At 40.8% G+C, this 17,175-nt stretch overlaps 1 protein-coding gene across 1 annotated transcript; it reads left to right on the top strand.

Moving 5' to 3' along the window:
- The first annotated feature begins 94 nt into the window (after positions 1-94).
- LOC111379758 (polyphenol oxidase I, chloroplastic-like) lies at positions 95-2,037 on the top strand. Its single transcript, XM_023003197.1, has one exon. The coding sequence runs from the start codon at positions 253-255 to the stop codon at positions 1,996-1,998; it is 1,746 nt and encodes a 581-aa protein (XP_022858965.1). The 5' UTR covers positions 95-252; the 3' UTR covers positions 1,999-2,037.
- The last annotated feature ends 15,138 nt before the right edge of the window (positions 2,038-17,175 follow it).

The following is a 17,175-nucleotide window of genomic DNA, read 5'->3' as shown; positions in this document are numbered from 1 at the left end:
ATCCTATATTTATAATTCAAAAACGTAGTACAATAATGCCACGATCCGTCGTAATTTTGGTCTATATATGCAAGCATATTGTGGTTTCAAAATCTCATTGCATTGCATATCCAACGCAATAAAAAAAAAAAATGGCCTCTCTTTATAAGTTATAACCGCATTCGGATTTACCTAAGTGGTGAACTGGAGAGGAAAGCAATCAGTCCTCAGGATTAGTCAAGCAAAGTTTAGACACCTGAGATATAAAAAAAAATGGCCTCTCTTCAAGCTTCATGCATCCTCTTTGCCAAGCCATCTAAATTATTCACCTACCATTCCTTTCAAGTGTCGTGCAATGCTAAGAAAGCCAGCTCTCAAGATGTTGAAACTTCCCAAGGGAGAATAGACCGGAGAAATGTGCTTATTGGGCTTGGAGGCTTGTATGGTGCATCCAACCTCGTGTCGAATCCATTGGCATATGCGGATACTGTAAAATCTGAATCCGAAAAGTGCACGGATCCTGTAAAACCTGACTTCAAAAACTGCGGTACTGCTTACGCTGAGAATGATCCTCTTAACATTAATTGTTGCCCTCCAGACTCCGATAACATCATTGATTACGAGCTTCCAAGGCCACCACAGAGATTGCGCGTTAGACAGCCGGCTCATATGGTCGGGAAAGAGTATATAGCAAAGTATGAAGAAGCCGTTAGGCTTATGAAGGAACTCGATAAGACCAATCCAAATGATCCCCGTGGATTCATGCAACAAGCTAATGTTCACTGTGCCTATTGTAATGGACCTCATGAGCAAGTCGGGCATAAGGGTTTAGACTTTCAAGTTCATGAATCTTGGCTCTTCTTTCCTTTCCATAGGTGGTACTTGTATTTCTATGAAAGAATCTTGGGTAGTTTGATTGGCGACCCAGATTTTGCTCTGCCATATTGGAACTGGGACCATCCTGCGGGAATGACGATGCCGCCCATTTTTGATAACCCTCGTTCACCTCTGTACGATGCAGTCCGGGATCCAAACAATAGAGGCTCTGCCGTCGTCAATTTGAACTACACAAGCAGTGAACCCACGAACGATCTAACGCTAGTGGCCAACAACCTCCGGACAATGAATAGCGAAATGATCACAAGCGTCAACAATACTCTTCAGTTCATGGGAGCTCCTTATTGCGATGGAAGCAATCCCCGACCAGGTATGGGCACATCAGAACGTGGTTCTCACACTGCAATTCACATATGGGTTGGAACCAAGGATAAAACTGAGGAACATAAATATAATGAGGACCTAGGCAACTTTTACTCGGCAGGTCGAGATCCACTTTTCTATTGCCATCACGGAAATGTTGATCGAATGTGGACTATATGGCGAGAACTAGATACCCCAGTCCGTAAGGACATTACTTCACCGAATTACCTAAATGCCCAATTTCTTTTCTACGATGAAAATGCTCGTCTTGTTAGGGTGAAAGTTGCTGACTGTGTGGACCAGGAGAAAATGGGCTATACATATCAATACATGCCTATTCCATGGCTTTGCTATAGACCACCAAAGGAGGAGGCCGAGGCCAAGGCCAGAATAATGAAAATTTCTGATATTCCGAATGTAGCAGCCGTGTTACCTATAACCCTGAAAAACACTGTCAGGGTTTTGGTTCCCAAGTCCGCCAAGGGAAAAGTGAGCGAGCAACTCGTGATCGAAGACATAGAGAGAGACACTACAAAATTTATCAAGTTTGATGTGTTCGTGAATGATGAAGACGAGGATTTTGAAGCACTGGACAGGGCTGAATATGCTGGAACCTTCGCACAAGTGCCGCACAGAACTAAGAACGAGAAGAGCAAATCTTCAATTTCTTTGGATTTGACTCAGCTTTATGACAACATTGATGTTACTGATGATGATACCATAGTGGTGACGATTGTGCCGAGATCTAATGGCGAAGATATCACCATTGGTGGTATCAAGATCGTTCCTGCGTCTTCGGAATCTAACGATGATTATTAGGTTCTTCCTGGAATAATATTAATATTGATATTGATGAAATCCTTTAATCCTTTTTTAAAATAATAATAATAATAATAATAATAATGTCAGGAATTTTATGTTTCTTGGTTGTTGTCTCTTTAATTTCTGTGTTTGGGTATTGAATGAATAGAACTGTCATTCTACGTGCATTTATAGAATGATATGAGATTTACTTTTACTAGTGGTAGAATTGTTACTAAAGAAGGAAAAATTGCAGTATTAGTCCCTAATCTATGCAATTTGTAATTTGTTGCACACAAGTCCACATTCTATTTATTTTAGCATGTAAGTCACCAAACCGAAACCATTTAATTAAAAGTTAAAATGTCACCTTAATATTAGAGAGACCCTTTTACCCTCCTCAACAACTAACACAAAAATAAAATAAGGAAAAAAAAAGTCATAAACAGAATTCCCTTGCCATTACGAAGGCCAAATCCAGGAGTTTGAGTCAGCACTTGCGGCCGTTGACCATCTATCGTTTGCCGCAATAAAATATTAAGAGTCCGTTTGATACCTTTTTTTTGCAAAAAATGCATTTTGGAATAGTGATTTAATGAAGAATGTGTGGATAAGAATAAAGAAAATTTTGAATTTGTATGTAATATTATTTTATTGAAGAATGTGTAGAAGAAAAGAAGAGATAAAAATATATTTTGAAAAAAATGGGAATCGAACAAGACCTAAAGTTTAAGAATAACAATTATTTTGTTCAAACTAAACATATATAATTCTGTTATAAGAATAAATATGACTCTCAAATGACATTATTGCCAAGTTTTTTATAATTCAAAGGAAGAGCGTGGATTCGAGTCTGTAGAATTGTAGTTGCATTAAACCAGTCAAAATCTAACAAATATTATTTTGGTAAATTTAATAACACGGTTCATGAAGTACCATAATAGTTAAGTATACAACAATCTTTGCACGAGGTTATAGGTTCGAATCCCCTTTGCACGATGCTTCACTTACAGGGGGGCATTTTCATAAGGCTCGGCCAGGGCGCACACAAGGGTGGGCCTGCACAATTTTTTTTCTTTTTTTAATGTAGGTCGATGGGACCGACCTGCCAGCTACAGTGAGGGGGCCTGTAAGCCCCCTGTAGAACAGTGCTCTGTACACATGGCATTGTTCCTAAGAATAATACACAACAATTTCGTTAGTGAGATATTCAAACCCGAGGCGTCAAAAATAAACGTGCAAGCTCCAACCCACTAAACTACAACAAATGTTTGAAAATGAAATGAATCACCGGTAATATAAGGTAATAATTTAATCTATTGTCAAAAGAAAAAATCCCTCGACAGGCGACGAATCCAACAGGCATGGCCGCAGGTGCTCACCAGGCGCTTAATCCGCGCCTGGCCATTACCCCATGTATCATGGTCCTTGGTTTCACGAGGACTATGGGATATTTCTTCTCCTGGTTTCGCGAAATAACCGTGTCAATGGTTTTATGAAATTGGTTAGAGAAATAGACCTTATTTTTGATAAAAACTAGGGGATTTTTCCCTCCTTAAGTCACAATGTTATCGCGATTCAACAAAAACAAAAACAAAAAACAAAACAAAACAAAAAAAATTGTCCACTATTTTCTAGTATGGGAGGGGTTGGCAGTGGCATTTTCTTGTCCCCCACCTTTCATTTATTCTCTCATATCATCTCTGTTGATGATTTCTTTTCATTTTATCCTTTAGTATCACGTAAACCGACAATTCTATCCTTAAACTTTAAATATAAAAACATATTTTCTAAACTTCACCTTTTCTTTTCTTCCAGCCATTTCCTTCTAGTTCCTACTATGTGCTTTTTTATGTTTCATGGCAGAGAAGTACTAGTCTAAAACTACTTATATGGTAACAAGAAAAGAAGATAAAAAATCATGCCCATTTCTCTTCCATACCCATTATCTATTGCACGGTATACATTATCTTCAGATTAACCAAAAAAATATATACATACATGCATATTCTTGACTTTCTTGATCCAATAACTGTTCTTTTGTATTTTAAAGCTCAAGGGAGGATTTGGTTCTCTTGGTTTGATTATTAGATGAAGGTGATGCCCCTACCTTTTGAATTTGAATGGAAGGATGTGGATTTAGAGCTTCTCGTTTTCAATAATAATTTTAGGGCTAATTCATCTTAGTAGGAGAGCGATAATCACTAAAAACTCAATTTTCTTTCTCATAAGAACCTAAAATGACGATTTCATATGCATCTCTGGTAAATTCATTGTACAAGCCCCACTCTTGTGAGAAATACTGTGCTATTGAGGGAAAACAAAGGATGTTGAAGGGTAAAATAATTTTCACCTTGCAACACATCCTCAAAGGAAATAATGAATAAGTTAGTTAATGATTGCGGTGTCTATAAAAATTATTTAATGTTAAAATATATATATTTAAAAATGTGATTAATTAAGTAATTTTACTTAAGGCCATTTAAGTAAATAAAAATATTCATTAAAATTCTGTTGCAATAAGTAAATTTTGTAGTGGTAATATAATTACCCTTTAAAAAATATAGTGAATTAATGGAGAAAAAATACCTCCTTGTCCACCTGTTGACCTTGGGCGTTCTTACTATTCTGACGGGCGATTATAACTTGAAAAATGAAGGGCGGGGCTTTGTCCCCTGTTTTACCTCTGGCGTGAGAATTAGTGTGTGCGTTAGGAGAAATTCAGACAGAATTTAGATTGCCAAAAACAATGTCAATCCCCTTACCTTTGTCGTCTTCGGGGGTAGAAAAATGTCTTGGTAGGTATGATAGGCTCGATAATTATGTTTGAAGAGCCCCAGGTCCCAAAGAAAGACTTCCCGGATCCGATTCGCGCGAGGTAGCCATATATAAGGACATTATGGATGGGGGTTTTCAGTTTCCCATTCATCCCTTCCTGGTGTTGATTTTTAATGAATTTCACTTTACCCCTAGTCAAATTAACCCAATGCATGGAGAAAGGCATTGTATTTCTTGTATGTTTGCCTTAAGAGGAGAATTCCACTTTCCATAGACCTCTTCAAGTGCGTCTTTGAGATGCACGAACTAGTTCAGTCACTACTAGGGTCCCTTTGCTCTTTCCCAAGTTTAGGAATTTGAACAGTAGGTGGAAATCCCGGTTCTTCTTTGCTCGGCCTCTAGAAGGTCGATTCCCTTTCAATACCAACTAGTGGCGTCCCCAGATTCGCCTTTTCAATAGCCAAGTAGAAATTACTTTTCTTCTAAAAACTCAAATCCAAGAGTTGGTCGATGTACCCCCTCTCGCACCTAATTTATGATCGGTTTTAACCATGAAGAACATGTTAATAATGGGGATGATTCGTCCTAATGGTAGGTTGTTTTCGTTTGTTTTTGCTATTTTTTGCTTGCACATATTTCTTGTTTGTTATTTTTCAGGGCTAATGAGTTTGGGCGTGTGTATGTAGATATAGATTTTGACCTTAATGAGGTATTGAAAACCCCATCGGGTGGTGATGAGGACCTTGCTCCCATTGACGTTAAGCTCTTAAGGTCCCCTTTTTTGCTTCATACTCCCATTTTCCTTTTTTCTTTTTTATAAACTTAATGGACCTTACTTTACATGCGCAGGGCAGGGATGAAGTTTCATTTGGAGGGAACTATGGATTCTATGCCCGAACAGGGGCATAGGAGTGATGTTGATCCATCTCCCATTCCTTTAAAAAGAAAGAAGACAGCCGTCCAGGGAGGAAGGTCTCAAATGGCCAAAGAGACCCCCCAGCCTTCAGATAAGCCTATCGAGGTTGTCCCTGCTCCTAGGCCAGTCGCTTCCAACTATATGCAGTGCGAGCGCAAGGATTCACTTTCGAATTTCGGGTTTCCTCCATTCGGGACTATCATGAGATGGGGGTGTTTAAGTCTTTGGTGACACCCGCACAGGCCACAGCGATTACAGGACGTGGCGCAGACGACATCGAGAGGGCTGAAGCGGTTTATCTCCAAAGGGTATGTTTCTAATTCCATATCTCTTTTACGCTGAGTCTTATCTTTTTTAGCATGGTTTTACCAATCGACTCTCACATTGTCTCTTCATCCTTTAGGTGGTGGCCTTTCAGACTAGGCTTGCTGAAACTAGTCGTCGCCAGGCCTTAGAGTTGAAGACTCTTGCAGAAGAAAAGAAGAAAGAGGCCCATCATTACAAGAAAAAGATATCTTCCTTGAAGAAATCTTTAGAGACTTTGGAGGCTCGAGCCCGCTAGCAGGAGACAAAGAATGACAATTTACAGTCTGTGTTAGCTTGTGCTCCAAAGGAGTTGGTCAAGATATATAAGGCCTCTACTGAGTATACTAGGGACTTAGAGGCATCTGTGGAGTAGTATAAGTCATCGTCTAATTATGTCAGGGCCTTGCATTCGTACGGAGGGAAGGCGATGGCGGCATCCATCAAACTAACCAAGGAGTGAATATCAACCGAGCATCCTTCTATTAACCCCTCAAGTTTTGATAAGTTCCTTGCGCAGCGCAAGGAGAAGGAGAGTAGGGCTTAGCCATCCAGGTCACTTGGTCATTCGTCGCGGGGTGGCAGTGGCGGTGCTTCCCCTTCGAGTTAAAGCATGGTTTAGTAGTAGTACCTTTTGTTAGTCCCCCTCTTTTTTGTGTTGCCTTTTATTTCTACTTTTAGCATCATTTCCTACTTGTCTGGGGTGTGGGCAAGAGCACATCACATGTTTTTTGTATGAATGCTATGTTATCAGCAGTTACTAATGTTGAATGCATCGTTCTTTTAACTTGTTATTTCTAGAGTTGTTTTCCTTGCTTAGTCTTTTGACAGCATGGATGAATGGCATTCGTTCGCGCGTGCTAGGCTTTATTCTAATGGTTGGCGGCCTTAGACAATATTTTGACCATTTAAGACTTTTCGCCTAGCCACATGGGCTAAGTTGATCGTTGGGAGAGGAGTCTAGCGGTTAAGAGCTTTAGCTAATTTTTTTGGCTTTTCAAGGCTCTCCGTCTAGCCGCGTGAGCTATGTCGACTGTCTGGAGAGGGGTCTAGCGGTTAAGGGCTTTAGCCAACATTTTGGCTTTTCAAGACTCTTCGCCTAGCCGCATGGGTTATGTCAACCATCAAGAGAGGGATCTAGCAGTTAAGGGCTTTAGCCAATTTTTTGACTTTTCAAGGCTCTTCGCCTAGTCGCGTGGGCTATGTCGACCGTCGAGAGAAAGGTCTAACAGTTAAGGGCCTTAGCCAAATTTTTTAATTTTCAAGGCTTTTTGCCTAACCGCGTGGGCTATGTCGATTGCATGTCCGTACATGATGAGCATGGGAGATTCAAGATTGCATGTTAGCATATAAAAAATACTTGGATTTGTGAGCTCAATAGGCGCACCGAAACGTCTCAGCTAAGTTGGCCCTTCCTTAGCGCCCTCATCATCCACCACAACAAAGGTCTTTCATTAAACAAGATAGATAATTGTAACTAAAGGCGCCTTTGTGAGGCGTTACATGGAGGGAATCAATAACGCAACCTATTCTATTATATTTACAAAAACATAGCCAGTGCATCTACCCTGAAGTTTACTGGTAATATCTTTTGAGATGCTTTGCGTTCCATGGCCTATCCAGTGGTCTTCCTCTCATGCCTTTCAGGCTATAAGCTCCCTTCCCCAGACTGCGGATCACTTCATACGGGCCTTCCTTGTTTGATCCGAGCCTTGCCGGGGGGTGTCCTACTGCCACTGCATCCCTTAAAACGAGGTCTCCTGGCTGAAAGATTCTTGGTTTCACCCTCCGAGCCGTCCCGTGAGCTCGCGAGCCTTTTTTAAAAAAGCTCGACCATTTTAACCAGGCCGAGCCCGAGCCTGAGCCCAAGCCGAAACTTTAGGCTCGCGAGCCAGCTCAGCCCGGCTCATTTACATCCCTACCTCTAGTCGATGTGTTATCGGGCTGCTTGACTTTCATTCTACCAGTTTCACTTAGGAACTCAACTGGAACTATTGCTTTCATCTAAAAGGTTAGTTTGAATGATGTTTTCCCGTTCTGTTCTCGTGGAGTCGTGTGATACGCCCATAGCACATTGGGCAGCTCATCTGCCCAAAGCCTTTTCTCCTTTTTCCAATCTGGTCTTCAGATCCCTGAGAATGACTCGGTTTGTCACTTCGACTTGCCCATTTGATTGAGGGTTGGCGACTGAGGTCAGTCTATGATAGATGTGATAACTTGCACAAAAGGTCTTGAAGCTATGATTATCAAATTGTTTGCCGTTATCCGTCACCAATACCCTGGGTATCCCGAATTGGTACATTATATTTTTCCATACAAAGCTTTGTATCTTTGCCGTCGTGATGGTCGCCAGTGGCTCCGCCTCCATCTATTTAGTGAAATAGTCGATGGCAACCAACAAAAACTTTCTCTGCCCCTTAACCATGGGCAAAGGTCCTAGAATGTCCATTCCCCACTGAAAAAATGGGCACACTCCAAATATGGCTGCCTGATGTTCGGCTGGGACATGGATCAAATTTCCATGACGTTGGCATGTGTCACATTTCCATACCAACTTTTTGGCATCATCTTTCATAGTTGGCCAATAGTAACCCTATCGCAGAAGTTTGAAGACAAGGGATGTTGCCTCTTGGTGGTTATCGCAGGTCCCAATATGTACCTCAAACAGTACCTCTTTGGCTTCGGTGGAGCGTATGCACTTCAGATATGACATGGTAAAACCTCGCTTGTAGAGCTGCCCATCGATGATGGTAAATGAAACTGCTCGAGCTCTCAATCTCCTCACCTCCAGGGGGCCTTCTGGCACCTTATCTTCTACTAGATACTTAATTATCAGATCTATCCAACTTTCCTGGTGTTCAACATTTTTCACCTTAGCCCAACGCTGAATGCTGGGTTGTTATAAGACTTACACACTAGCTGTTCGAGGTAAGTTTTTTGGGTTGGTCGATGTGAGCTTTACTAGTGTGTCTACGCGCTCATTATCTTTTCGTGAGACCTTCGTCACCTTAAAGCTTGTGAACCCTCTTTGCAAATCCCTTACTTTCATTAGGTATGCTGCCATCCATCATTCCTTCGCTTCGTATGCTCTCGATACCCGTCCAACTATTAGCTGCAAGTCACTGCATACTTCCACTGAAGTCACTCCCAGCCTGATGCCAAAGTCAAGCCTGTGATGACTGCCTCATATTCGACGTCGTTATTGGTGGCAAGAAATTTAAAGCGCAGCAAGTATTCTAATTCTTCGGAGTTTGGTCCGATCATTATGATTCCTGCTCCTGATCCCTCTGTATTCGAAGAACCGTCTACAAAGATCTTCCAATCTGCCTTCTGCTCTTTTGGGGGCTCTGTCGGGATGGTGAGCTCGACAATGAAGTCTACCAAAGCCTGCGCTTTGATGGTCGTCCTGGGCCTAAATTCAATGTCAAACTCACTTATTTCAATCGTCCATTTCTGTAGCCTCCCGGAGGTTTCGGGTCGATATAGGATCTGCTTGATGGGTTGGTCAGTCATTACTTACCCCGTATGGGATTGAAAGTAAGGTCTAAGCTTCCTCTTTGCAACAATCAACGTGAGCACAAGCTGTTCAGCCAGACTGTATCTTGTCTTTGTGCTTTTCAGGACTTGACTGACGTAGTAGACCGACTTTTGTGCCTTTAGGAGTTCTTTCACAATAACGACGCTAACTGCCTATGGTGACACTGCGAGGTAAAGACACAGTACGTCACCCGGACATGGGCTGGTCAGAATAGGAGGCTGCTGTAGTGACTTCTTTAAGGATTCCAGTGATTCTTTGCGCTCTTGAGTCCACTCGAAATTTGTGGAGCCCTTTAGGGCTTTAAAGAAGTGGTAGCATTTATCCGCCGCTCGACTCATAAAGCGATTAAGGGCCGCCACGCGCTCTCTCTGCCGTTGAACCTCTTTCTTACTAGCGAGGCTCTTCATTTCCAGTATTGTATGTATCTTGTCAGGTTTTACCTCAATTCCTCTTTGGGTGATCATGAAGCCTGGGAACTTTCCACCGGTAGTACCAAAAACACATTTCTCCGGGTTAAACTTTAAGTTATTCCGTCAGGCTACGTCAAGTACCTTCTGCAGGCAGGCCACATGGTCGATGGCTTTGATATTTTTTACCACCATGCCATCGACGTAAGCTTCTATGACATTTCCAATCAATTCCTGAAAAATCCTATTCACCATCCTTTGGTAGTGCATTTTTTAGATCGAATAGCATGGCTGTGTAACAATATGTTCCAGAATCTATGATAAATGACGTCTTCTCTTAGTTGAATTTGGCCATTAAAATTTGATGATACCCGAAAAATGCGTCCAGGAAGCTAAGCCTTTCGTGACCCGATGTGGCGTCGATCATGTGATCTATCCGAGGGAGTAGGTATGAGTCCTTTCGGCATGCTTTATTTAGCCCGGCGTAATCTACACACATGCGCCATTTCCCATTTGACTTTTTTACTAGCACGATGTTGGCCAGCCACTCGGGATACTCCACTTCCTGAATGAAACCAGCTTGTAGTAGCTTTTCCACCTCTACTTTTGCTACTTCCTGCCTTTCGGGGACGAGGTTCCATTTCTTCTGCTTCACTGGTTTAGCTCCGAGAAGGACGCCGAGGCAATGTTGAGCGATGGCTAGGCTTATCCTAGTAATGTCGTTCGGGCTCCATGCGAAAACATCTAGGTTGTTTGCCATGCACCTTATCAACTTCCCTTTTTTATCAGATTCCAAACCGGCCCCAATGCTAAACTCCTGTCCTTCTAATACGGAGATTCTTTCAATCATGTCAAGTGATTCGATCCGCCCCTTTGGAGGTTCAACCTCCAACATCATGACCGATGGCACTCCTTTGAATGATATACTGTCGAAATAACATTTCCTAGATGCTGGTTGGTCCCCTGCACACACACTGACCCCCCTGCTGGTTGGAAATTTCATGGCCTGGTAATAGGTTGAGGATATGGCTCCAGCTGTGTTCAGCAATGGCCGACCATAGATCATATTATAGGCTATGGGAGTTTTTACAACCAAGAAGCTTGCCACAATTACCACAGCGATCGGATGTGTGCCGAGCGTGATAGTGAGTTCCACAGTCCCTTCCAGAATTACTATGGCCCCTCCAAAGCCCTGTAAGGGAGTGGTTACTATTTTCAACTTGTCATGGGAGATCTTTAAGCCCAAAAAACCATCCCATCTAAGTACATTTGCAGCCCTTCCTCCATCAACCAGCACCTTTTTAACTTCGAAATCAACTGTCGCCTACTATCACCAAGGTATTATCATGGGAGTGTGCTACGCCTACCAAATCCTCCTTGCCAAAAGTGATGTTTTGAATAAACCTTGCTTTCCTTTGGATGGAACAGATCCCAAGAGAACGCACATAGCTTTTTCTCGTCAAGTTTGAATCTCGACCTCCTGCTATCCCCCTTGCAATCACATTTATCACTCCCGCCTGGGCGGGGGGCAGTCTTCTACTTTTTGTTTATCCCAGTTGTCCTTCACATATCTGCCCAAGGGCTTTCGTCTCAGGAGGCGCTCAATCTCCTCCTTCAGCTGCAGGCACTCTTCTGTATCGTGCCCGTGATCCTTGTGAAAATGACAATATCTGTCCTGGTTTCTCTTACCGCTTGGTATTGCCATGGGCCTCGGTCATTCAAGCTCCTTCATATCTCGCATCTCCATCAATAGCTTCATGCATGGGGTATTTAAAGGGGTGAACGTCCTGGGCTCCTCCCGTTTCTGCCTAACTTGTCAGTCTTGGATGGTCTCCTTACTGTTTGCTCGCTCCTTAGCTTTTTTTGTTGGCAAATCTCAGCTGGTCTCCTGTCTTTCGCTTGTGACTCTCCATTTCCCATCCCTCTCTGAGGTGTTTTGTGACCTTCTTCGCTTCTTCGGCATCAATGTACTTGTCTCCCTTTTTCAACAAGTCATGTATTGACTCTGGGGTTATTGGAAAGTGATATTTTGAAGGCCCGATTCCAAGTTTCGTTCATCAATGCAGTCACCACTACTGACATTTGAAGATCCTCTATTCCAAGGGTCGCTCGACTGAATCTAGCCAAATACTCTTGCAAAGACTCATCCTTCTCCTTGACCACTTGCATCAGCCCGATTGCCGTCTTCCTCTATCTTTTACTGCTGAGGAAGTAGGCCACAAAGCTCCTGTAAAGTTCATCAAATGTTCGGATAGATCGTGGGCAAGTGTTGCCACCCAGTCTCTGGCTTCTCTCCTAAGGGTTGGGGGGAAAGACCGACACATCACTGCATCAGGTGCTGCATAGAGCCTCATTAAATCAACGAAGGTCTGGAGATGGTCAAGTGGATCAGTGACCCCATCATAATCTTCTATCATAGGCTGCTTGGAGCTCTTAGGCAAGGGCACTGCCATGATTTCAGGAGCTAATGGGTCCTCTTCTAAGACCATCTACCTACGCTTATCCTTTCTCTTTGATATTGCATAATATATTTTCTACATCATGATCTCCTCCATCCTCCACTCCAGATTCTCCATGGGTGGGATGGACTGCAAGACCGTAACCCCTGGAGCTCCCAAGCCTGTAGTTACTGGTTGGATGACAGGTGGAGTTTCTATGTGTGCCTCTTGGGGTGGCGACGCGGCTTTCACTGAATGCGGTGGGAGGGCGGTTTTCTGCATTTGATTCTGTAAGAGGGTTATCATAGTCGCTAGCTGAGTCTCTAGGGTGCTGAACTGGCTTTGTATCACATATTGCGACGACGATGGCGGGTCGGGGTCCCTAGCGACTGATTTTGATTCCGTCTCCGCCATTGCTGCTCTTAAGCGTGTATCACTTTTTGTTCGTTTTCTTGACATGGCTTTGGTGTTCAATGGAAGAAACTTCCCGTAGACAGTGCCAATGAAATGATAGAGAAAAGATACCTCCTTGTCCACCTGTTGACTGTAGGCGTTCTTACTGTTCCGACCGGTTTTTATAACCTGAAAAATGAAGGGCGGGACTTTGTCCCCCGTTTTACCTCCGGCGTGAGAATTAGTGAATGCGTTAAGAGAAATTCAGACGGAATTTAGATGGCCAAAAAAAATGTCAATCTCCTTACCTGTGTCGCCTTCGGGGGTATTTATAGGTGCTGGAAGTCGAGTGAGTACCGAGCTATCATGGTGCCAAGTGTCCCACGTTGGCTTTCCTACTACCCCATGTTCTGGGTGGGGGTCTCTAATTTCCCGCCTGGAGGTTGTGCCAGTAATAATTGTCATGGAGTTTTGTCAATTTACCTGAGATTTTTTGACTAAGTGTTGGGGTGGTCACATAGGTAACTCCCGGGGCGATTGTCTCACATAAAGGTGAGCGCCCCGGGGTCGATGGTCTCGCATAGAGGTAGAGCGCCCCCAGGAGGTTGATGGCCTTGCATGGCATGTAGTGACCCGCCTCATTCGTCGTTGGGGGTCCATTCCCTTTCGAAAGTACGTCACAGACATGTCTTAAGCACTGCAAAATAATTCACAAGATTTTAAAAATCAATTTAACATTTGAAAAGAGAATGATCAAATTTTGCTTCGTTGGACAGTGTTTTTTGGGAAATTTAACTTTGGAAGAATCAACGTGGGATAAAAAAGAAGAAATGAAGGCTAGATATCATGAGTTGTTTGGTATGTTTTAAATTTCGAGGATGAAATTTCTTTGAATATATAATGCCAAATTTTTCTTATAAAAATTGGATTTTTTTTTTAAATTTTCTTCTAATTTTTACGAATTTTATTGATTTTATATTTTTAAAATTATAAATTATAAATTTATCATCTGCACTAGGTAAAAAATATAGTTTTTGAAAACAATAATTACATAAATGATTTCAAAGTCAAATTTATAATTTCTGTACAACTACAATATTGTTAAACTATATAAAGTTATTTTAAGAACGAATTTATTGTTTAAAATACATTAGTAATAAAAAAATTTAATAAATGCGTAAAAAATCAATTTTAAATATTGGGATGTTATATAAACAATCTGAATTTTATTTTATTCATATTTCTAAATGTAAAATTGAAGTTAATGTTTGAATTGTTTTATTACTAAAGAAATTTTTTTGGACAATTTTAGTGCAACATTACTTGACCATAACGTTCAAATAAACATTTTCCATTAGTTGGAAACATGAGTGCTACAATTTAAAAAAGCTTGCCTGTATATCACACTTAAGAAAGCTTTGAGACCCTTGGCAAAATGAGTAGTGCTGAGTTACAGAGGTCTTACCGATCCCTCACAAGGGTGGGGTTGGGTGTTTTTTTTTTTTTTTATGGCGTCGGGACCCGCGTGGGGCCGATCCCATGTGACCCCTATAAAACAAAGCCCCGTACAGAGGTTTTGTTCTAGAGAATAGGATGTTTTTGTTGGGTAATTGTCTCAAAAGTTAAAAGTTGGAGGACTTCTATTGCAAATAATAAAAACTTAGTTATTGTATGGAAGACTTCTAATTAAAGTTGATAGCAAAATCCTTGTAGAATTTGGTCTCCAATTTACAGCCGATTTTGAAATCTTGCACATTAAAGAATCATTGTTGAGTTAAAGGAGTCTTGCTTGAGTTTAAATTAAATTATATTACTTGATTATTGATCCTATAAATAGTGGATATATTTCATTATTTTGGGTCTGATTAGAGTTGATCTGAAAGAAAAATATTGTGAGCCTAGTATCTTGAGACTTTTCGTACATTGAGTAGAAAAGTGGGTGTGATAAAACTCGATTTTATTTTTTTTTATTTTTTTTTATTATTATTTTTTGTAATACTTTGGGATTGGGTTGGTGAATGAAATTCTATATGATTATAACAATTTTTCATATAGTGAAAAGTTTTGACGGTTTGTTTAATTTGTGTATTATATTCTTTATTTTTCTTGTTTGTTAATATTCTTCTGAACAACAAAAGATCCTACGGATAAATAGAAATAAAGGAAATTGGCATAAAATTTTCCAACAGTTTTAGCCCTTGTTTGACCCCCATTAAAATTTTGATACATTTTTCTTTCTTCTTTTTAATCATATATTCTCCAATAACATATATTACACGTAAATCAAAAACTTCTCCTTTTATTTTAACCATGTATTCTCTCAAAATTTACTATTCAAAAATACATTATTTTCAATATCTCACTATAATGGTTGTCAAACAAGGACTCAGTATTGCGTTAAACATGTTATTCCCTTGATGAATCAATAATCGATCTAGTACCCAAAAACTTATCAATTTATTTCAGAATGAGCGGAAGATTTTGTTGTTCTTACTACCACCCATTTGTTTCTTTACCTTTTCTATAACAATGGTCGAATAGATTTTCAAAATATTTGTAGGGTTGATTTCCATCGCCACCACGTGCAAAACCGGGCTCAGTTTACCACAACATCGACACCAACACCGTTGAGACAACTCCAACACCACCACTTGTCGCCCCCACTCCGGTTGCTATCAATTGGAGAAGGAGAAACACAATAATGTGCCCACAAAAGGTTAACCACTAAGGTCACAATGAGGGAGAAAGGAGAGGTCGAGAGAGAGACTCACAAAGAAAAAAGAAAATTGCACTCTATGGAGGCCGAGACAAGAGAGGGATTATATGCCAAGTAAAATGTCCAAATAGGTAAGTTAGGTTAGGGTTAAGTGGTGGATCAACAAACGAGGCTCGACTCAATTAAGTGGGCTTCAATAATAATAATATAGTCTTCCAAGGAATGGTGCGAGAACTGTGAGCAACACTATAAAAATAGGTTGCTTCGAACGGTCCATAATGAAGTGGATTGTGTTGTCTCGATAATTGTGTCGATGTACTAATCAATCATTTGGTCGAGGCCGATTGATAATAAACAACCGAGGTTACATCATCGTCCGGGGAGGTCGTTTGACAACAAAATTGCCTAACAACCTCCACCTTGGTGTCAAAGGACCTGCAAAGAAAATTGTCTCCCATTAGTGACACCTCTAATAGAAAAACAATAAAATTGGAAATCATTTACCTGTACCAATGTTTAGGAGTTCCTTGCAACTCCTAAACTTTGCCAGTGGCAGTACCTTCGTCCCCATATCAGATGGGTTGTAGTGGGTATGGACTTTCTCAAGTCTTACCACCTCTTGAGATACTATATCTCTAATGAAGTGGAGTCTAACATCAATGTGTTTAGTGCGCTCATGAAAAACAGGGTTTTTGCATAAATGTATAGATGACGGACTAACAGAATACACTACCACATAATCATTCAGGACACACAGTTCATGAAGTAAACCTCTAAGCCATAGAGCTTCTTTAATAGCTTCAGTGGTAGCAATATATTCTGATTCTGTAGTGGATAGTGCAACAATATGTTGTAACTGTGATTTCCAACTTACACATGAATTAGATAAGGTAAAACGTAAGATAAAGTAAATTTCCTACCATCCCTATCTCCCGCATAATCAGCATCTACAAAACCCTTTAATTTTATGCCTTCTTTATTAGCACTAAACTTTAAGCCTACGTTACTAGTACCCTTCAAGTACTTTAACAGCCACTTTAGCGCTTCCCAATGTTCAGGTCTCGAATTAGCCATATATCTACTGAGAGTACTAACAGCAAAACCTAAATCAGGTCTAGTGCAAACCGTTAAATACATTATGGAACCAATCACATTTGAGTAAGGCACTCTACTCATGTATTCAACTTCATGCTCATTGCAAAGAGATTGTTCCTTCGATAAAACAAAATGATTAGCAAGGGGCAACGTGACAGGTTTGCATTCACTCATATTGAACTTCTTCAATACTTTGGATATGTATGGAGACTGATGCAAAAATAAAACAGAATTTGACCTATCTCTTTCGATTTCAATACTTAAGATTCTCTTAGCCTTACCTAGGTCTTTCATGTCAAATTCACCACTTAGTTTTGCTTTATGTTATTTATCCAATTAGATGATGATTTAATCAAAAGCATGTCGTCCACATAGAGCAACAAAAACAGATAATTATCATCAGTCTCATTGTGTTGAAAATACAGGCAGTGATCAAATTTACTTCTTTGAAACCCTATAGTGAGTACAAATGAATCAAACCTCTTGTACCACTGTCTAAGAGATTGTTTTAACCCATACAATGATCTTCTCAGAAAACACACATAATCAGGTTTTGACTTATCCTTAAAACCTTTAGGTTGATTCATGAAAATTTGTTCATCAAGCTCACC

This window comes from Olea europaea, unplaced genomic scaffold, assembly GCF_002742605.1.
Source record: "Olea europaea var. sylvestris unplaced genomic scaffold, O_europaea_v1 scaffold203, whole genome shotgun sequence".
NCBI classification, from domain to species: Eukaryota; Viridiplantae; Streptophyta; class Magnoliopsida; order Lamiales; family Oleaceae; genus Olea; species Olea europaea.
This window is presented reverse-complemented; position numbering and strand designations above follow the sequence as displayed.

Bases quoted from the DNA above. Each gene is read 5' to 3' on its own strand.
- LOC111379758 (XM_023003197.1), top strand. From the start codon at position 253: ATGGCCTCTCTTCAAGCTTCATGCATCCTCTTTGCCAAGCCATCTAAA.